Source organism: Podarcis liolepis, assembly GCF_965112155.1.
Source record: "Podarcis liolepis genome assembly, chromosome: 16".
NCBI classification, from domain to species: domain Eukaryota; kingdom Metazoa; phylum Chordata; class Lepidosauria; order Squamata; family Lacertidae; genus Podarcis; species Podarcis liolepis.
In genome coordinates this window covers 20,214,717-20,237,255 of record NC_139567.1, presented here as the reverse complement: position 1 = coordinate 20,237,255, position 22,539 = coordinate 20,214,717, and the positions used below count along the sequence as shown (strand labels likewise).

General features: G+C 45.6%; 1 protein-coding gene across 1 annotated transcript; it reads right to left on the bottom strand.

Annotated features, from left to right (window-relative positions):
- Positions 1–744: 744 nt before the first annotated feature.
- On the bottom strand, positions 745–21,040 carry BTG4 (BTG anti-proliferation factor 4). The gene is made up of 5 exons (XM_083481201.1): positions 20,995–21,040; positions 10,111–10,314; positions 8,122–8,259; positions 5,144–5,345; positions 745–1,559 (listed from the first exon to the last, which is right to left on the bottom strand). Exons 1-5 carry the CDS (start codon positions 21,018–21,020, stop codon positions 1,374–1,376), a joined length of 756 nt encoding a protein of 251 aa, XP_083337327.1. The 5' UTR covers positions 21,021–21,040; the 3' UTR covers positions 745–1,373.
- Positions 21,041–22,539: the final 1,499 nt, after the last annotated feature.

The following is a 22,539-nucleotide window of genomic DNA, read 5'->3' as shown; positions in this document are numbered from 1 at the left end:
GCTGAGTCAAGAAGCAAGACTCTGTACGTGTGCCTCACGCAGCAGGAGTCACCAACCTTTTTAGACTTGTGGGCACATTTGGATTCTTGAGAGAGTGCTGTGGGAACCAACCCCTCTGGTCATTTCCCCCCCCCCCTGTGCCCCCCTGCATCAGCTAGAGACAGGGGTCTACACAGTGTTTTTCTGGTGGTGGTAATCACCAGTATGGTACACCATCACATCTAATTTTTTTTTGCTGCCAATGGCAGCCATTTTGTCCCAGCCTCCACAGCACTTTTATGAAGATATGAGTACTAGCACCTCATTTTTTTTAACAAACAAACAAAAAAGCACTGAGAATATATGAGTACACAAACTTCTGTTTCACAAGGGATCCGTGTAAACATCAAGGGCCAACAGAAATAATCTGAGCTTTACAAAGCATATACAGCTTAGGCCCAGGCTATCTGCAGGACTGCAGTGCAATGCCATTCTCTGGCCAAGTTATGTCTACAAAAATGCACGTACAGTTTTCAAACGTAATCCGTTCCAGAAGACTTCCAAAATGTTCGAAAACCAAAAACTGAAAGCGGAAGCCTCAGTACAATAGGGAAATTCAAAACTGAAGCCGCATGGCATGTTTGGCTTCAGAAAATGATTCAAAAACCAAAGCAGTTACTTCCGGGTTTTTGGCATTTGGAAGTTGAAATGTTCGACTTCCGAGAGGTTCAAAAACCAAGGTTCCACTGTACTGTAAACTGTACATAAAATGCATTGTTTTAGGGGAAATTGCCTTGCAGAAGTATGTATCATAATCAACATTGCATAAAAACACATCCATATTAAGGAAATTTGCTTCAAAATGCTAATGAATTATCATGAGGCCTTTAAAAAGTAATAATAACTGCAAACCAGCTTGGAAACATGGAAAGCTGGAAATTAAAAAGAGTGGGGGGCGGGGAATGAGAAACCAAAATTGACAGATTCATCCACTCTTAGTCTTGAGCCAACCTAAGCAAAACAAAAACAAAAGCAGGTGTTTGGGTTTTTTTTTTAATAAAACAAGCACATTTTATTAGTAATTAATTTCCTTTTTAAGATTTCCACAAAGTTGTCATTAGGCAGTTCCATTTTCAGTCTTGCCATAAAAATACATTAAAAGCATTCAATTAAAAGTTATCTTTAGCCTTCAGGTGTATCAGTTTAAAAGGTTTTACAAACACAAACGAAATAAGAAAAGAAGTAGCTGGCAACAGTGACAGGCAAGAGTTGAAATAAATGCTTCGAAAGAAGACCTTTATTTGAACATCCTGGTATAGCTTCCAGCTTCCTCCCACATATTGTCCAAAGAGTTATTCTTCCCCAGTGCCTTAGTGGGGAGGTGCTGTCCATCATTATCGATTGGCGTTGACCCAGTGGTATCTGTCTACTCGTGGACCAGTGAAGGTGGATGACGGCCGACAGACTTTGTAGCCCTTGCACTGAAGGCAGCATGTACTGGTGGGATGCTGGTGGGATCCATCAGGTACATGAAGCTTTCGCCGAGGATACTGGGACCATAGCTGAAATGGCTCATGGCACTGAGATTAAATCAAGAGGGAGGGCCAGGAGTGGGGAGGGGTTTTGGAGAGAGAAGGTATATTTTGTGCTTGTGTATAGTCTGAAATAGCACAGCAACTCAATCCAGCCTTACTGTGAAGTTCAACTGAATCAAGAAATTCAATCCTACTACAGCAGGCATCCCCAAACTCGGCCCGCCAGATGCTTTTGGACTACAACTCCCATCATCCCTAGCTAACAGGACCAGTGGTCAGGGATGATGGGAATTGTAGTCCCAAAACTTGGCGGGCAAGTTTGGGGGTGCCTGCTGTAGTAGGATTGAATTTCTTGACCTAGTGACATGACAACTGGGCAAGTTATTAAATACAAGACTATCCTTGTCTCATTTTATCCCTTTTCTGCAGCAGTCTTAAGCTCTTTTGCCAGACATAATTTCTTTTCCATCAACAACCTTCTTCCCCAGGCTGCTAGATGGGAACCTGGTCATCAGCTCTGCAGAGACCAGCTCTTCCCAAACACTTTCCGTTCAAGCTGGTCATCCTAAGACCTTTGTAGCTTTAAGAAATGGTGCCCACACTTGTTTGTTTTCTTCCTCTATTCTCATCCTCCTTCCCTTATACAGTGGTACCTCGGGTTACAAACACCTTGGGTTACAAACACTTTGGGTTACAGACTCCGCTAACCTGGAAGTAGTACCTTGGGTTGAGAACTTTACCTCGGGATGAGAACAGAAATCGTGCACAGTTTTAGATTAAGAACGGACCTCCGGAACAAATTAAGTTTGTAACCAGAGGTACCACTGTATGTTAGTCCCCTGCAAGAACCATCTTGTTTAATCATCATCATCATTTGTGGACCATAGCACACAACAGCTGGGATCATTCAATTTGAACCTTGAGGGTTAATTCTGTTAGGGTTAGGTTAACTACCCAAGAGGGAGGAAGGGTGGGGGTGTTCCTTAGCAACCAAGGTGGATGGCAAGATAGTTAGTGACACAGACCATGATCTGATTGACTGTGTAGTTCCAAGGTAGTTTCCTCTGTATGTTTTGTTTATGTACAAGGCCTGAACTAAGAAAGACAAAACATATGTTTAATGCAGTTTTCCTCAATAAATTGTTATCGGGATTTCTTTCATCTCTGGATTTCGCCTGTGTTGTTTAAGTTACTTTGCTGACTTGGTTTGCATGCGAAAAGTCCTAGGTTTAATCCCTGCCATCTCTAGGTAGCCCTGAGACACTTCTGTCTGAAACCCTGGAGAGCAGCTACCAGTCAGTGTAGGCATTACTGAGCTAGATGGGCCAAGGGCCTGATTCGGTATAAGACAGTTTTGTATGGAAACCATTCTAAGAGCCCATTGGTTCCAAGAACATCTATATTTTAAAATGGTCTCATTCTGGCCGCTTCCCTGCTATTCCCCCTTTAATATGAGTTTAACAGGCTTGTTCCCTTCCATATATATATTCTTTAAAACTGTAGGGCAGGGATGGGAAACCTTTTTCAGCCTAAGGTCTGGATCAAGAACTGGCCTACAGGTGAGCAGAACAGCTTGTCTTGAAAGGGGCTCACTGCCCATGCTAATCAGCTGACAGCAAGCCCAGCCTTCTCTCTCTGCAGGTACCCTTTGAATTCAAATGGGTGTATCCTTGCAAGCTCTGCTCACCAAAATTAATGGGTGCAGCTGATTTAGGTGCATTACTTCCAGCAGGTCTACTCTGAGCAGAACTTGGTTGGAAAGAAACCAAACAGCACCTTAAAAGGCACATTTCCCCCCACAGGTATGAAGTTTATGGCATGTAATGCCTTAAGAGAGAATATTATGAAAATGATTTACAGGTGGTACATGACACCAGTCAAGCTTGCAAAAATCTATCATTTGCCCAATAATAAATGTTGGAAATGTAAAGAAACTGAAGGTACATTCTTTCACCTTTGGTGGACGTGCCCAAGGATTAAGGCTTTCTGGGAGATGATTTATAATGAAATGAAAAAGGTATTTAAATATACCTTCTTGAAGAAACCAGAGGCCTTTCTCCTGGGCATGGTTGGCCAATTGGTGTTAAAGAAGGATAGAACTTTCTTTATGTATGCTACAACAGCAGCAAGAATACTTATTGCAAAGTACTGGAAGACACAAGATTTACCCACTCTGGAAGAATGGCAGATGAAGGTGATGGACTATATGGAATTGGCAGAAATGACTGGCAGAATCCGAGACCAGGGAGAAGAGTCGGTGGAAGAAGATTGGAAGAAATTTAAAGATTATCTACAGAAATACTGCAAAATTAATGAATGTTAGAATGATGTTGGATTGAAGTTAAGTTAAGTGGTTTTTAGCAGCAATGTTATAAAGGAATATGTAAAAATGGATTGTTAACAGGTGATAATCTAAAGTTATAATATATTAAGATAAAAGATTAAGATAAAATTAAAGAGGGAAAGGATTTGCTGAATTAACTAATTGAACTGGAATACAAAAAAGGGAGGTGTGAGGAGGTCAGGGAAACAAGCAAATGAAAGATAAGATATGGAAAGACTGATATGTTTTTAACTGTTTTTATCTTGTATTTTCATTTTCTCTTTTTTCTTTTTTTCTTTTTTTTTTCTCTTTCTTTTTTCTCTTATTTTTGTAATATGTTGAAACTTTAATAAATATCTTTTTTTAAAAAAGGCACATTTCCCCAACAAAGGTGTCTGCCAAGAAACAGCATCCGCTTGCGGGTCAGGATTATTTCAAAGGGCATTCACTGCTGGTACATGCCAAGGAACTACCGTAAGGACCCTTTCAGCTCCCAGCTGTTCCTTTGCAGTTGCATCTTTACCCGCCCTCTACCCCTGATGTTGCACGTGGTGGTAAGTGGATATGGCTTGCCTCACAGGCCAAATGAGGCTGACTCAGTGGAAGAGATGGGAAGCTGAGGGTATTCCATCAGCTCTGCTGTGACAGGTCCATCAGGCCTCCTCTCTCCCCTCCATCACCTGGGGGCAGCTAGTCCATCACACCACCATATTGGGAGAGATGAAAAGCTCATTCCATCAGCTTGAAGGACCAGCTTCACCAGGGAAAAAACCCCGAGCTGGTCGTTATGATAACAACTGCTTAAGAATTGGTGTCAGAGTTTGATTTCCCCCCTCTCCTTGCGTGCCATGTTTTATTTTATTTTAGAATGTCACCCTGCAGGCAGGGATTGTCTTGTTTCAATTGTACGTAGTCACTCTGAAGGCCTTTTTGGCAGAAGAGCAGGGTACAAACACTCTAAATCAGTGTGCCAGCTGTTGTTGGACTACAGCTCCCATCATCCCTAGCTAGCAGGACCAGTGGTCAGGAATGATGGGAATTGTAGTCCAAAAGCAACTAGCTTGGGAAATCCTGCTCTAAAAAAGTAATAAACAAGGAGCTCCGCTGAGACTAATTAAGCTTGCAGGATGGGGGTTCCCCCTAGACAGACACGCCAGGAAACCCAGCCAGATGGGTGGGGTATAAATAATAAAATTATTATTATCATTATTATCCGCCATGCCCCAGTCAGTCCTAGCAGCAAAAGCATTGAGAGAAAGCAGACAAAAGCTACTCACTACTCATCCATGGCGAGCTGCTCTCTCACCTGGTAGACGCTGTTTGGGTTGCTCACGGTGGGGATGTTTTGGGGCTCGACAGTGGCGCCCTCCTCATCAGAGCAGATGCTGGAGGGGCAGTCCAGGGCCTCTGCCTTATCCACAGCCTGCCTGATTTGCTGAGGGACATCGTGGTCCTTTTTGTCCTCTTCAAAGTGAGCCACTGTAAAAGGCTGGTTATTCTCCCCATATCTAGACATAGAGAAGGACAGAGAGAAGGTCAAGGCTCACCAAGCAGTTCTAGGCAGAGAAGCCAAAACATCTTCCTTATGGGATTCATCCAGTCCAAGTTTGCATGGGATGGCTCTAATTGCAGGCTAAAAAAGGTAAAGGGACCCCTGACTATTAGGTCCAGTCGTGACCGACTCTGGGGTTGCGGCGCTCATCTCGCTTTATTGGCCGAGGGAGCCGGCGTACAGCTTCCGGGTCATGTGGCCAGCATATCTAAGCCACTTCTGGCGAACCAGAGCAGTGCACGGAAATGCCGTTTACCTTCCTGCTGGAGTGGTACCTATTTATCTACTTGCACTTTGACGTGCTTTCAAACTGCTAGGTGGGCAGGAGCACGGACCCTTGGGGATTCGAACCGTGGACCCATTCCGTGGGCTAACCCACAGCGCCACCCGCGTCCCTGTACAGTACACACAACAAAACAGGCCCAGGGCTGAGGATGCGCAGGCAGGCCACGCCCCTTTTTCCCAGGGGAGAAAGGGCATGCACTCTGCACGTGCCCCGGGGCACCCTGACTTTCCCCTCGCTCGCAGCCACCAACCTTCAAACCACCAACCTTCTGATCGGCAAGTCCTAGGCTCTGTGGTTTAACCCACAGTGCCACCCGCGTCCCCAATTGCAGGCTACATCAATACTAAAGGTGGAGTCCTAGCATTGATTGGCAGCCAGAGCATTCAAAGTGTTAGCCTATGGGGCTAAATTGGAAGGGATTTAGACTGAGAACTGGTATAAAATAAGAAAGCTTATGCTCTTTAAGGGGAGTGCATTCTTGATGAGAATCAGTTCCATAGTCCTAGCTAACTAAAGAGCTGGAGAAACAAGGAAGCCACACTTGACCTCTGTTCTCAGAAGAGACCCAGATAAAAGTGTGAGAAGCTAGGCATACATGAAAGAGGATGCAATTTTACACACATCACTTTGATTTCAAGGGATACATCAGCAGAGGTGGGGGGGGCGCAAAGGGGCCATGGCTCTGGGTTTATGATTTTGAGAGGGTGCAATGAGGTGCCCCCACAACAGGATCCCTCACCCCACCTCCTTCTCCTCATGGCCAGTGAAGGGAAGCCTGTGTGTGCCCCGTCCTTGGGTCGTCCAAAAAAGAGGGGGCAGGCCCCACCAGCACCCACCAAGGAGTGCAATGATAATAGCACCGTGCCACTCCTTTGCTGGGCTCTGGCGTGCGAGGGAGCTGCAGAGGCAGCTTCCTTGGCGACGGCCCAGCACCGCCGGGCTACCCTTTCCCCACCCTGGGCACCAGCAACCTGTCCTATGCCACTGTACAGAGATCCAAGGACAGAGACAGTCTAGGAATATGGAGGTCTCCCACTCCATCTGTCTTAACCTCCTGTAGACCCATCTAAGCAAGCCAAGTTGCAGCTCCACTTCCAACACAAAGTACTTCAGTTTACTTGTTTTCTATCTAGTAGTGATCCTTACAATAGCCCTATAAGTAGGGCTATCTCTTCCTTGAGGTAGAATGAGGCAACTGCCTCAGCAGGCTCTAGGTGCTGGGTTACAGCAGCCACCCCGGCTATTTCTTCTAAGCTTCCCACTCCATCCATTCCCCTTTGTTGTCCTACAGGCTCTCTTAAGCCCCCTCATCTAACCTGACACCCCTGGCATGCCAAGGGACAGTGTTCCATTGTCAGTGCTGAGGCAGTGCTTAGCAATGTTGCTGCATCAGCCTTCAGAATCCACTGGGCACGGAGCTTTTGGGGCCCCACAGCAGGCGCCACAACTATGAATCCAATGGAAAGCGAGAGGTGGGAGGGCTGCTGGATTTTAGCGTCGCCCAGGGCACCAATGAAATTTGAGGTGCCAGGGTCTGCCACTCCCCTATATCACATTTTTCCCCTCTCTGCAAAAGTAGAGTTTAATGCAAGGAGGAAACAGCTGTGCCAAAGAGGAGAGCCAAGGACTCTGTCAGCCAGCAAGTACGAAAGACAAACACACAGAACCCCAGATGCGTTGAGCAGGGACTACTGTATTTTTCGCTCCATAAGACGCACTTTTTCCCTCCTAAAAAGTAAGGGGAAATGTGTGTGCGTCTTATGGAGCGAATGCAGGCGGGAGGCAGGCGGGAAAAGCCTCCAAGAGGCTCCGTGGGGGCTTTTCCCTGTGTCAGTCCCTTCTGCCTCTTCAGGAAAAAGCCCTCTTGGGGGCTTTTGCGGGAATTTCCCCACCTCGTAGAAAAGCCTGCAAGAGCCGCACTCCCTTTCACGAGCCACGTGGAGCATGTGTGAGGCTCTCGGGGGCTTTTCCCTCCTAGGGAAAATCCTGCAAGCGTCACACACACGCTCCACACGGCTCGTGAAAGTGAGCACTGAGCAGAGCCTGGGATGGATACAGGCTCTGCTCAGCGCTCCCTTAAAAAAAAAAAAAATTCTTGCATTCCCCCTCTAAAAACTAGGTGCTTCTTATGGTCAGGTGTGTCTTATGGAGCGAAAAATATGGTACATTCCACCTCCTTCTTTGCTTTGTGACACATCGCACAGTCCTGCGCTCAAGGCTTAGCAGTTGGCCAGACTATCGCTCAGTGATAGAACATCTGCTCTACGTGCAGAAGGTCCCAGGTGCAATCCTCAGCACCAACAGATTCTGTCTAAAACTATGGGGAACCTTTCGCCAAGGTACTGAGATGGAGTGGGCAATGGACAGAAGGCAATTTTCTTATCCAAAGATGTCCCGCTCCATCAGTTCTTTTTAGTAAGGCCCTTCAAACACACCAAGAGCTCACCTGCAGCATACATCAAATGGGTCGACCCAAATGGTCATCTCCTTTGGTAATCCAAGGCTGCTGAAGTCGACGTTGCTCTCCAAACATGCCCGCTCCAGCAGAGGGTCTCTTGGGTTGAACTGGTTTATCCTTATACACCTGGACAAGCAGAAGAGAGTAGAAGAGGTACCCTGGGTGGCCCATTGTACCTCCTCTTCTATAGTCCACACATTACAATAATATCAACTTAGCACTGGGGACACAAGTGCTGTGCAATCCACCCTCAGCCCAAATTAGCCCCACCTGAACTAGGGAAGGACGCGGTGGCTCATGATTCCCATTATGCAACGGGAACAGGCTGCACAACCATCCCTTGGCACCTGCTGTGCATATTTTACATGGGGGAGAAGATGGCACAGCTTTTTTGGTGCAAAAGACAGCCATGACCCAAGGCTTATATGCTCCCAGCTCATACACCAGACAAAAGCAGGATGGCACCAATTCAGTACATAAAATGCTAATGATTATCTGCTTGTGATGGCATAGAGGTGATCTCTTTCATGGTGGCATCCGTGTTACAGGATGTACACCCTGCTGAAATACAAGGTGCCTCATCTGTATTGGCATGCCGTGGGCTTTCAAAGACACACCTGTTTACAGACGCATCCCCTGAGTCTCTGAACCCAAGTCTTAATTACTATGATGTTTTCATGGGGTTATTTTACTGTGCATTTATGGATCTTTGTATTTTAATGCTTGTGTGATTGGTTTTTATACCTGTAAACGGCTTGGAAGACAATTTCAGCATTGAGCAGCACATAAATTATAAATAGCAATACCGCTAGGGCTGTTGTAAAGCCAGAATAATATACACCTAGGCATTCTTTGTTGAAAATGTCAGTGCAAACAAGTTGACACATCCCTGAATATTCAGTTACTTGACACCAGGTGCTTGGGTGTGTGATTTGGCACCTGCATTTGACAGCCCAACATTTCATATTTGACAGCTTGTAAGACTTCCTCTCTCTTGACACCTGGCAGGCATCAAATATCATCAAAGTCCAATACAAAGGTTTAGAGGCAGAATTTCACATTTGAGGTGTTGCATGTCTAAGTGTGAAAATTTCAGGATGTTTTGACTCTCTCTCTCTCTATCTCTCTCTCTATATATATATATACATACACACACACACACACACACCCTAACCGTACAATCTTTGGGCAGTATTCAATCACATACTGGCAAATTCAGGTTGTGCAGTTATAGCTGATTTGGAGGTCTTGCACAACAAACCCACCTCCCCTAAAAGATCAGGGGGTTTATTCCCCATAAAGAAATTGATGGGGGAAATGCAGTCAGAAGTGTGGGATAATATTTGCTTGGTGTGATGTCATCTAACTTCCCCTCAAACAAATTATTTATTCCTATTCTTATTTATTAAACTTGTATACTGCTCTACATCCATAGATCTCAGGACGGTTCACAAATTTGAATGAATGCTCAGCAGGTTGTCTGGAAGCACCCCAGGTATTGTGTTTCAGTCGAACACCATCTCAGAGAGAACCCCTAAGCAACACAGAGAGAGTGCAAAAGCCATACTTCAAATATGCTGCTGGAGTTATGAAGCCCTGGAGAAATTACATAGGCTGGTAGGGAAGAGGACCATTAGGGAAGACAGGACCCACCAATCTCAGTTTCCCTCAGCCAGCCCCCACATGCTTGCCTTCTCACTTACAGCTCATCCAGGGAATGGCACTGCTTGTCAGCTTCCTTCTCTCTGAGTCTCAGCATTGCCCTTGCAAGACTTAGCAGAGAGAGGGAGGACGGGGACAAAACCTGAAATTAGGGGCTCTGCTTGTCATGGGCTCTAGCGCCACCTACTGTTGGGCTCCCTGCCTTCTGCCCTACCAATCACAATGAGCACCAGCCACCACTGGAGACATGCAAGCCCCCCATTTTGCACAAGAGCTAGGCAAGGGATGCTTGAAGGTCGCATAGGGGCTACTCACCTAAAGGCTTGCCCTTTTGAAGGCTTGTCTGGGTACCAGTGGCTCTTGTACATCTCAAACATAGCTGCCATCAACTTGGACGCAAACTTCTCCATTTGCTGCTTAGTCAGCACGTTGTGCTTCTTCACTAAGCGTGTGATGAAGAAGACCGTGGCAGCTATTTCATCCTTCATGTCTAGATAAGCCTCTGGATTGAAAGTACAGCTGGAGAAAAAGGAAATGTGGGAGAAGTGAGTTCTGATGACACATTTAAGGGTATCCTTGTCAACAGTCATTATTTCCTTGCCATCATGCGAGGCTTCCACCTTTTTGAAGAAGCCCTTTCACCAACCAACCAGGTTGTGGCTTCTTCCACTGAAAAATGGGTGTGCTGGCCCTGCTACAAGTTCATACAATATACAATGCAAGTGTTTATACAATGCAAGTGTTTCCCACTTTGCTTGCAATCTCGTTTTCTCCCCCACAGTGCCACACCCCATTAAATTTAGACACTTTCACAGCCATTTTGTATAGTGGGCCAATTCTCTTTCCTGGGAGACGTGGGTAATGGTTTACTCCTCACTCTAATGTGGTCATTATACATAGTAACAGTACTTCAACCCTGGGTGAATGGGAAAGAGTAACACACAAAATAAAACCTTCAGGAACAGATGCTGTCAGAGGAGAACAGTCGAACCTCTAGCTATATTTGGTATTGATTCATCATTATTTATATATTAATAATAATAAAAAAAATTATACCCTGCCCTCCCCAGCCAAGGCCAGGCTCAGGGCGGCTAACAAGCAATAATAAAAACAAGTTGAATGAATACAACTTAAAAACAAGATTAAAATACAACATTAAAATATTGAAACATTAAAACATTAAAATGCAGTCTCATCACAGGAGGAGAAAGGAAAAAGAAAGAGGGGGAGGGAATCAAACTGGCTCCAAGCCAAAGGCCAGGTGGAACAACTCTGTCTTACAGGCCCTGCAGAAAGAAATCAGATCCCGCAGGACCCTGGTCTCATGAGGCAGAGCGTTCCACCAGGCTGGAGCCAGTGTTGAAAAGGCCCTGGCTCTGGTTGAAGCTAATCTAACTTCCTCAGGGCCCGGGACCACTAGGGTGTTGCTATTTATGGACATTAAGGTCCTCTGTGGGGCATACTGGGAGAGGCGGTCCCGTAGGTACGAGGGTCCTAAGCCTTTATCCCACCTTTTACTCCAAGAAGCTCAAGGCAGCGTGCATAGGTGTCCCTGCCCTCATTAATTCTCACAACAACCCTGAGTTGCGGTGACATGCCCAAGGTCACCCAGGGACCTTCACAGCTAAGCAGGGGTTTGAACCTTCCTCTCGCAGGTGCTAGTCTGACACTTTAAGCCAAACCTTTCATATTGGGGATACACTTTTTCAGCATGCATCATTTCGTGACACGGAAATTCAGATTTATTACCAAACTGGAGGTTAAACTAACCCCTTTCCAGCCCCAGGAGGAGCGTGGGGAGCATTCACTCAACACACCTACCCCCTGCAGCCAACACACTAATGCGTCACAACACACAGTTTGCAAAGCTCTGCTTTAAGCACTGTCCTGCTCTGGCCAAATGTAATTCTATTGCAAGCCTCAATACTCACCAACTTCACTCTCAGAGGAAAGAGACTCCAGTAAGAAAGAAGGGGAGAAGCTATTAAACTTTGAGGCCAGTTCAATAGCTGTAGTGCTTTTCCTTTTTGCTCTTACAGCTAACCCTCTTAACCACCTGCAGCTCTTTTGCTAGCTAAACAACTACTGCTACCTTCCTTCTGGCTTATATAAGCAGGACTTAGAGTAGCTAAGGTTGGCTTTCAAAGGAGGTGTGTGCACATAAACAAGGATAGGGCCTGTTTCTGAAGAAATCTCCATCTCAGGTCATGATACTTCAAAACCCTCTCTCTTGAGAGGCTTGAAGGCAGTGAGGAAGCAGAATTATTTTCCCACATGCAACCCAATCATATTGTGTGCATTTACTCAGAAGCAAGCCCAGGAAGACTTGCTCCCAAGTAAGTGCACATTGGATTGCAGTTTTTAGGATTCTGCCCCCCCCCCCATCTACTGATCATGTTCCTGTAACTTTAACAGCAGCCTGACATGCAGAAATTAAACAGGCAATGTTTTTCCTGGTATGGCTATATCAGCATTGGGAAAAGCTTCCAGCCTCAGTTTCTGCGTGTTCATGGCCTCTCCAGAGATTTTATATTCTGCTTTCTGCTCATGATCTCACTGTTTGCACTTGGATGAGTTTCAGGGAGGACATACTACCTTTTAATTTTTGCTATTAGTGCATGTGCCGCAACTTCCTGCTGAAATCCTGTAGCTTTTCATAAGGCAAATGTTCCAGGTCCCCCCTTCCACTCCCGTTTTTGTTGAGCTGCAGCTCAGGAGCGCCCCTCTGGATGGCAATAATGCAGTAATAACAGGGAAGCATCACAGAACACAAAATAAAGCAGGGTGATGTGTGCAGATGGTCCAGTATAAACCTACCAGCAATGCTCTATAATTGTGTCAATGGCATGTTGCAGAAATATACCTGCAAAGAACCTCACCTAACCGGTGGGTCCCTCTGACAAGTCACCCCCACTGTGTTCAAGGGAACTTTTAAAATTTTCCTTCTTTTTATTTAACCCATAAGATTTATACACTATACCACTTGACTGTAATAAAACCCAAGCCCTAGGATCTCAGCCTTCTTCAGATGCTCCTTTCATTCAGTGTTATGTACTGAAGTTCTCACCCTGGCCACCAGGAGTATTGTGTATGTAGTTTTCACTCAGGTCCACGTCAGTTATTTTAGGCGGGAAACCCTGGGTTGTTGTTGCTACAATGTTGACAGCCGGCTGCCTATAAAAGCAGGCCGGCTGAGCTGTTTGCTGTTCAGTTCTGTCCAGCTTACAAATAAAGAGCAGCTTTGGAGAAATCACTGTGTCGTCTGCTATGTCTACCCACTATTCAACACTGGCGACGAAGGTGGGATCAATGGACAACAGAGCACAGCCAGATGCGGCCACCCTCTGAGATGAGCTGAATCACGGAGCTGAAACACTGAGCGAAATCACGGAGCAGAACCAATTCAGAGCTGACCGTTCTGGCTAGAGCACAGTGTTCCATCCATTGCCTCCACGTCGGCATCGGAACCATGGCTTCACTTGTGCCTCTACCGCCATTTGCCCCAGCAAATGGGACTCCTACCTTGCTCGGTTTGGCTCCTACCTCCAAGCAAATGAGCTGACAAGAGGGTCTGTAGAGCAGAAGCGGGGCCTCTCCTCAGCCTTTGTGGCCCCGAAGTGTTCGCGACGGTCCGAGCATTGGTTGCGCCTCTAGCAGTCCAGGCAGCACCTTGGGACACAATTAAAGAGAAGCTCCGCAACCACTACGTGTCAAAGCCGTCCAAGATTGCTGCCCGCCATGCGTTCTACCACTGGAACCAGGCAGAGGGGGAGTCAATCAACAACTACACCACCACCCTCCGACAGGCTGCAATGCACTGCGAGTTCCGAGACTTAGATGATGCCCTGATGGATCAAATCGTCTGCGGGGTCTGGGACATCCGTCTGCAATGGCATCTCCTCGCCAAGCCAGACCTCACGCTGCAGAAAGCCACTGAGGAGGCCGTGGCCTCAGAAGCTGTTGAACTCTCCGCCCAGGAAATCCACAAGGCCAGTAGACCGTATTTAAAGGACTATGTTGTTGGACATGTAACACTGTTGGTCTAATGGAAGTATGTGAAATGTAACCGATATGCTTTGTGCCTAATTGAACCATTACGTGTAGTGCTGTATATAAGGAAACCATTACGATTGTAACTAACACCTTATCTCGGTGGGGAGGGGTGTTATGTACTGAAGTTCTCACCCTGGCCACCAGGAGTATTGTGTATGTAGTTTTCACTCAGGTCCACGTCAGTTATTTTAGGTGGGAAACCCTGGGTTGTTGTTGCTACAATGTTGACAGCCGGCTGCCTATAAAAGCAGGCCGGCTGAGCTGTTTGCTGTTCAGTTCTGTCCAGCTTACAAATAAAGAGCAGCTTTGGAGAAATCACTGTGTCGTCTGCTATGTCTACCCACTATTCAACATTCAGTATACCTGAAGGAGCGTCTCCACCCCTATCACTCTGCCTGGACACTGAGATCCAGTGCCAAAGGCCTTCTGGCGGTTCCCTCACTGCGAGAAGCCAAGTTACAGGGAACCAGGCAGAGGGCCTTTTCGGTAGTGGTGCCCACCCTCTGGAACGCCCTACCATCAGATGTCAAAGAAATAAACAACTATCTGATGTTTAGACGAGGGACGCAGGTGGCACTGTGGGTTACACCACAGAGCCTAGGACTTGCCGATCAGAAGGTCGGCAGTTCGAATCCCCGCGACGGGGTGAGCTCCTGTTGCTCGGTCCCTGCTCCTGCCAACCTAGCAGTTCGAAAACACGTCAAAGTGCAAGTAGATCAATAGGTACCGCTCCGGCGAGGAGGTAAACGGCATTTCCATGCGCTGCTCTGATTCGCCAGAAGCGGCTTAGTCATTCTGGCCACATGACTCGGAAGCTGTACGCCAGCTCCCTCGGCCAATAAAGCGAGATGAGCACTGCAACCCCAGAGTCAGTCACGACTGGACCTAATGGTCAGGGGTCCTTTTACCTTATGTTTAGACGACATCTGAATGAAGCCCTGTTTAGGGAAGTTTTTAATGACTGGTGTTTTATTGTATTTTTAATCTTTGTTGGAAGCCGCCCAGAGTGGCTGGGGAAACCTAGCCAGATGGGCGGGGTATAATTATTATTATTATTATTAATATGCATATTAGGCTTACAGGATCAGAGGCAATTAAAAAAAAAGCCATGGAAATCCTTCTACAGCAATGTTTCTGTAGAAAGATGCCCCGAGTTGGACATTTGCATGTGTTACAGTGGTCAAGAAGAGGGAAAGAGACAGGGCTCCTGTCCTTTTAATATTTGAGCAGGATAGGCTATTTCATCAGCTGTAGCTCTGGCCATGCAATTCACACCTGTTGACATCTCCTTGTCTGCACATCTATTAAAGGGGCAGGAGGGCCTTGTCTCCTTTTGGAGGAGTCAAAGAGTTGTGGCCCATGTGATATAGCTGGCCTCCCAGGGCCGGATTGGTGCCACCGATCCGTGTGTCTATTAAGGCAAATGGAACACTGCCCCATCAGCTTGGCCATCCTCCACATAAAAGTGCACTGCCAGTTGGCTTTCCCCGCCATGGTCTCTGTGTTGTTGTCTGTAGAACCCAGCAGAGAAGAGGTTGGCCCCAGCACTAGGCTGAGTTGACGCTGCATGTCATTGGCTCTGGAACCACCTGGCGTGGGTCTCCCTGGCATTGGCCCTGCCAGGACTCATCTGCACCAGCAGCAACTGCTGTCAGCACAACCCTGGTCTCACCATTGCTTGGCCCTATTCTGGTAAGTTTCAGCAACATCAGTGTTGGAAAGCTGGTGATGAGTAGACCCATTGAAATTAATGTCATTCATATATATATAGTTTTCATTTTTCTACATTTCAAAATACAGTGGTACCTCAGTTTACAACCGCTTCAGGTTACATACGCTTCAGGTTACAGACTCTGCTAACCCAGAAATTTTACCTCGGGTTAAGAACTTTGCTTCAGGATGAGAACAGAAATCGTGCTCCGGTGGCGCATCAAGCTGTTTGCTGAAACAGGTTCACCTTTTCCTGCTCTACACTTTGGAGAACCTGTTGCACAGCTGCAACAGGAGGCCCCATTAGCTAAAGTGGTGCTTCAGGTTAAGAACAGTTTCAGGTTAAGAACGGACCTCTGGAACGAATTAAGTACTTAACCGGAGGTGCCACTGTAAACATTTTACAAACTTTAAAATATCCAGTGACTTCCCCCCTTCTCCTTCCATTGTTCATATTACTTATCATACTTTCCTGCATATTTTGCTATAACCATTCAAATCAATTTTCCACTTTTACATCAATTGAATATTGTTTACTCTGTTGAATTTATCTGCTATTATCATCAAAATGGCATTGTGATCAGATAATGTCTTTGGTTGTATCTCAACCTTTTTTACCCTGGTTATTGGTTCTTTTGAGGCCCAAAGAAGATCTTTTCTACTTGAAGAATTATTAGCGTTTGAGAAAAAAGTGGATTTGCATTCTAATGGAGGCTTAACACGCCGTAAATCAATTAAATCAAAATTGGACACCATGTTAAAAAAAACCCATTTGGTAATTTCCCTTCTTTTGCATCTGTTTTCCAAATACAGTGGTACCTCGGGTTAAGTACTTAATTCGTTCCGGAGGTCCGCACTTAACCTGAAACTGTTCTTAACCTGAAGCACCACTTTAGCTAATGGGGCCTCCTGCTGCAGCTGTGCCGCCAGAGCACAATTTCTGTTCTCATCCTGAAGCAAAGGTCTTAACCTGAAGCACTATTACTGGGTTAGCGGACTCTGTAACCTGAAGCGTATGTAACCTGAAGCATATGTAACCTGAGGTACCACTGTAGTTCTGTCTAGATCAAGGGAAACAACCCCATTAAAGGGCCCTGAGCTAATTACGCCTGTTAGTTTCAATGAGTCTACTCTGCTGCTGTTTCGGAGAGTCACTTTTTTATTAGTGGTGATCCTAAGGGGTTTTAACATTGGTGGGGGAGACAGAAGTTGAAAGGGAGAAATCTAATGGAGGGGCAACAGGAGGGACGCTTCACCTGTTGCACGTCTGCCTGCCAATGCTGGCAAATCCTGTATAATGGTGTCTCTTCCACACAGCTAAATTTCAGTTCACAAAAGTCAGGGGCAGAATGAACTAAGAAAGCTCCACCTCCTGAGGATGGTGTTTTCTCTGTATTTATTTCCTTCTTCAATCTCCGGGTGTGGAGACAGGAGAGGGAACAACATAGGTTTGAGGACATAACAGTTTCTTCAGCTGTCAAAAGCTTTTGCTCAAGCCTGACTGTCATTGCAAGGAGCTATAATCAAATGTATTTTGCACCCCACAGAAGGGGCATCAAGGTGCTTCCTGAAACAGGTTCAACTTTTCCTGCTCTACACTTTAGAGAACTACCCTGGGCTGCTGGCTAGCGAAGCCATAAATAAACCGTCCGGAGTCTCCCTGGTGACGAAGGACACACAGTGCTGCTGGAGACTCACAGGGCATTCCTTGAATCCAGAGAGGCGTGGAGGACAAGACTTTCAATGGCTGCTGCCCCCAATAGCTGTGTGCTTCCTGGGCTGAGCCAGTGTGGTGTAGTGGTTAAGAGCGATAGACTTGTAATCTGGTGAACTGGGTTCGCTTCCCCGCTCCTCCACATGCAGCTGCTGGGTGACCTTGGGCTAGTCACACTTCTATGAAGTCTCTCAGCCCCACTCACCTCACAGAGTGTTTGTTGTGGAGGAGGAAGCAAAAGGAGAATGTTAGCCACTTTGAGACTCCTTAAAGGGAGTGAAAGGCGGGATATCAAATCCAAACTCCTCCTCTTCTTCTTCTTCTTCCTCCTGAATTGAAGGAGGCATGCTTCTGAATGCCCTAGTTAGTGGGGACCACAAGTGGGAGGGGGTCATTGTGCTCAGGTCCTCCTTGCCAACTTCCCATTGTGAGACGAAGGCGCTGCTAGCAGAACAAGCTCCATTTTGTCCAATCCGAAAGAGCATCGGACCAATTCATGGGAGATAAGGCTGTCAATAGCTATGCTTTGCTTCCACAGTCACAGACAGCAATGCTTCTGTGCTGGGAACCCTAGGAAGGGAGAGGGGTCTTGTGTCCAGATCCTGCTTTTGGGTTTTCTATGGACATTTGGTTGACCACTGTGAGAACAGGATGCTGGACTCGATGGGCCAGTGGCCTGATCCAGCATGCACTTCTGGTGTCCTTGGGCTAACCATGTTCTTTGTAGCCCACAAGGCATACTACTTGCCCTGGATGTCAAATGCAGTTTTTGTTTAATTTGCAATTTATTTGGGCACTTTTGTACAATGACGTGGTTCAGGTGGTTCCTCCCTCTGCTGACCCCTTAAGCCTCTTTTGCACCAGTCTTTCAACTTCTCTCATCTAGACACTTGTCTCTTTGCATAGTTGTTGGCTATGTGCTAAGTCTCTAAGGACTTATTTTCTTTTTATATATATAATTTTTATTCATTTTAAAACATATTAATTATCATACATTCCACAAAATTTCACATCTTATACAATCTTTTGGACTTCCATCAGCACCTCTGATGATCCCCCATTTTTATGATTTCTTCTGCATTTCTTAAATTCATATTGCCTTTAATTATCTTAACTAACGTCTTCCTTTTCGTCCAATAGTGCAATAATTCAAATTATTCCCCTCACAAAACTTCCTGCAAACCTACAAATGTAATCTGATCATCACAATTACTTTTCAAATAGTCCGTAAATTTACGCCAATCTTCTGTGAATCTCTGGTCCCGCCGGTTTCGAATTCTTCCCGTTAGTTTATCTAATTCTGCATAGTCCATCAATTTCATCCTCCAATCTTCTTTTGTTGGTAATTCTTGTTGCTTCCATTTTTGTGCCAGTAATATTCTTGCTGCCGTCATTGCATATAAAAACAGCTTACAATCATTTCTATTTATATCATCTCCTACAATGCCTAGTAAAAATGCTTCTGGATTTTTAATAAATGTATATTTCAACATTTTTTTCATCTCATTATATATCATTTCCCAGAAGTTTTTCACCTTTTTACATTCCCACCACATATGGTAAAATGTTCCTTCTTTTTCTTTACATTTCCAACATTTATTGCTTACCTTATACAGTGGTGCCCCGCAAGACGAATGCCTCGCAAGACGGAAAACTCGCTAGACGAAAGAGTTTTCCGTTTTGGAGGTGCTTCGCAAAACGAATTTCCTATGGGCTTGCTTCGCAAGACGACAATGCCTTGCGAGTTCCTGTGGGGTTTTTTTCCTCCCCCCCCCCTTTTTCTAAGCCGCTAAGCCGCTTATCAGCTGATCCGATCAGCAGATAAGCCGCTAAAAGCCGCTAATAGCACTAATAGCGCTAATCTGCTAATCCGTCAATGGGCTTGCTTCGCAAGACGAAAAAAACGCTAGACGAAGAGAATCACAGAATGGATTCTTTTCATCTTGCGAGGCACCACTGTACATCTAAGGACTTATTTTCAAGTGACATGAGTGTTAATGGAGAGTTCTTTCACAACAACAAACCTGCTTCCCAGATAAGGTCAGACATTTGCTCCTGAGGAAAGTGACCGGAAAATGCCCTGGGAAGTGTGGGATAGTACTTGCTTTGCTGCAGCAGTTTCTAACCTTTCCACAAACGAATCAGAATGAATGCTCAAGAAGTAGCTGGTGTCAGGCACTTCCAGACTGGTGCTGTTTTCGGGTAGCGTTCAGTCACAACCTGGCAAATTTGGGCTGTGTGATTAAATTTGGCGCTCTTGCAGTGCAAACCTGCTTCCCCTGAAGAATGGACCTTCTGCGTTAAAAGTTTCAGGAAAACGCAGTGGAAAGTGTAGCGTAACAATAGTTTGATGCATCAACACTTAACCTCCCCAAAACCAATCAGGCTGATTGATCAGTAAACAGGCCTTCCAGAAGGGCCAGAGAACTTGCATTGCAGTACAGTGGTACCTTGGTTCTCGAACATAATCCATTCCGGGAGTCTGTTTGACTCCCGAAAGTGTTCGAAAACCAAGGCGCAGCTTCCAATTGGCTGCAGAAGCTTCCTGCACTCACTACCCACTCTGGAAGAATGGCAGATGAAGGTGATAGACTACATGGGACTGGCGGAAATGAATGGCGGAATCCGTGACCAGGGGAATGAGACGGCGGATGAAGATTGGAAGAAATTCAAAAATTATCTTAAGAAATATTGTAAAATCAAGGAATGCTAAAATGTTGAGGTTTTAGGAAAAAGGGGGATTACAGCGGTAAAAGATTAAGTAAAAGAAAAGATTAAGGAAAATTTGATAAAGTTAAGGGGTAGGATTTGCTGAAACTAATTTGGAACCTGGGATGCAGAAAGGGGAGGTATGGGGAAGTCGCTGAAATAGGGTTTAAGAAAAAAGATTTTGAAATTATACATGTTTGTTTATGTGTTTGTTTGTTTGTTTGTTTGTGATGTGTAATGTTTGTCTTTATAAAAATTGTGAAAAACCAATAAAAAATTTTATATATATAAAAAAAGAAGCTTCCTGCACTCAAGTGGAAGCCACGCTGGATGTTTGGCTTCTGAAAAACATTCGCAAACCAGAACACTTACTTCCGGGTTTGCGGCATTTGGGAGCTGATTTGTTTGGCAACTAAGCCGTTCGGAAACCAAAGTTTTGACTGTATTGAGTTGAACTGTGGAGTAGAGGTAAGCTGAAGAAAATAATGTTTTTACACTGTGTATCCCTTTTCTCATGGCTTTGGAGGTTAGTCAGTGAAGAACTCCAGGAAGTCACTTCCAGATCTTCTGGAAGTTTGTGGGTTTTTTGCAGTTTCCCATACAGGATTCTCATGACATCCCTATGTGTGTTCTTTCTAAACATCAGCCAACCTTATGTAGAATCCGAGTGAAGGTCTCCATCCTTATCCAAAGGTTTTGGATGGGGTCCCAACCTCAGCCCATGCATTCCTACTTGAATTAAATTATGGGTCTCCCTGCTCTCTGGGCAAGCCCAGGCATGCCAAAAGGGGGGGGGGGGAGTCGTCCATCAGTTCTCTAGCAACTGCAGGCCTAATCTGGAGCAAACATTGCTCTCCTAAATGCATTCTGAAGATGGTGGTTGCAAATTCTGCAGGGACTTCTTGGGGTAAAGGCATCTGGAGGTCTCTTGACCACCCTATGAAAATGACCCCTGGTCGAAATCTTATTGCTGTCTGGCCTTAGATGTTCCAGAAACCTAAAAGGTGCATTACTTTTGCATGGAAGAAAAAATCCTCATGTGTGTGTAGATGCAGATGAGGCAGAGTGTGAGAGACTGATTCAACCCTGGAGGTAAGTTGGGGGTGTACGGGACAGGAAGGGCTTTTCAGAGAATTGTGTTCAGGGGGGCGAGGACGCCACAAGCACTAAGTTTTCATTTTGAACCAAGTAGCACCTGCCTCCCATGGAGTTACAGCTATCCAAATGAATGAATAACTTTTAATTTATTTACAACTATAGTGCACCTTTTCTCCAAGGAGGTTCTCCTCCTCCCCATTTTATCTTCACAACAACCCTGTGAGGTAGGTTAGGCTGAAAGACAGTGAGTGGGCCAACGTTGTCCAGTGAACCTCATGACTATGTCTCCCACTTTTGAGCATGGGCCACAACCTGTGCCAATGTCCCCCCCCCCTGCAGTACAAATATTGTAGTTTATCAAATTTGATATGGGGGTGGGGCCTGGGGCAATTCCTGCCCTCCCCCCTTCATGAAAGGGTCTGGTACTCAACTCTCCAGAGCAAGGTCTATATTTTCATGGAAGAGTCCTTTGCTGAAGAGGCTCGCCGATCTTTCAGACAAGTCTAAACTTAATTCTCTCCTCTTAGGCAAAGATCATAAGACGACCTGGCTGGTAGCCAGATTCTGCACCCAGATTTGTAGGCATAGATCATCCTCTAGAATAAAATAACTTACTAGGGTAATGCTGAAGTCCCCCTTTGGGGCGCCTCAGGGTCAATTTTTATGGTAGCCCAAATCTCAGTTGTATGGGTATATGTATATATCTCAATTTTAACTCATGAGCTATTGCTGCAATCTGCTCTGGTTGTATATTTTATCTCTATGAACACTGTTTTTATTGTGTTATGCAAGCTGGTCTTTGACCGTAATAAATTATCTTGATCTTGATCGTCATGGAAGAGACAAACTGAGGCATTTTCCTGTCTATGGCAATGGACCTCCCCATTCCATGTATAAAAAACTGACCAGCCTTGCAGGTGATTCTGTTTTCAACACTGACTCCCACTGCACCTGAGGGCAACAGGCTAGTGCAAAGGATGCGCACAGAGTGCTGTCTTCCAATATACCTCAGTGATGATCCCTGCCCACCCCGCTATGCCTGCCACCAAAGTCTCTGCCTAATGATAGGGGCAGCTCTGTTTTAAAGGCATAGGTGCTGATGCTGCTTCCTGGTCCGGCCACGTTCTTTATAAATGACTTGGATGAAGGAACTGAGGGGGTGCTCATCAAATTTGCAGATGACACCAAACTGGGAGGGGTAGCTAATGCCGCAGGAGACAGAATCAGAATTGACCTTAACAGAACTGGGCCCAAGCTAACAAAAAGAATTTCAATAGGGACAAATGTAAGGTTCTGCACTTAGGCAGGAAGAACCTGATGCACAAATATAAGATGGTGGGGGGGGGGACACCTGGCTTACTAGCAGTACTTGTGAAAAGGATCTAGGGGTCTTGGTGGACCACAAGCTTAACATGAGTCAACAGTGTGATGCAGCAGAAAAAAAGGTAATGTCATTCTAG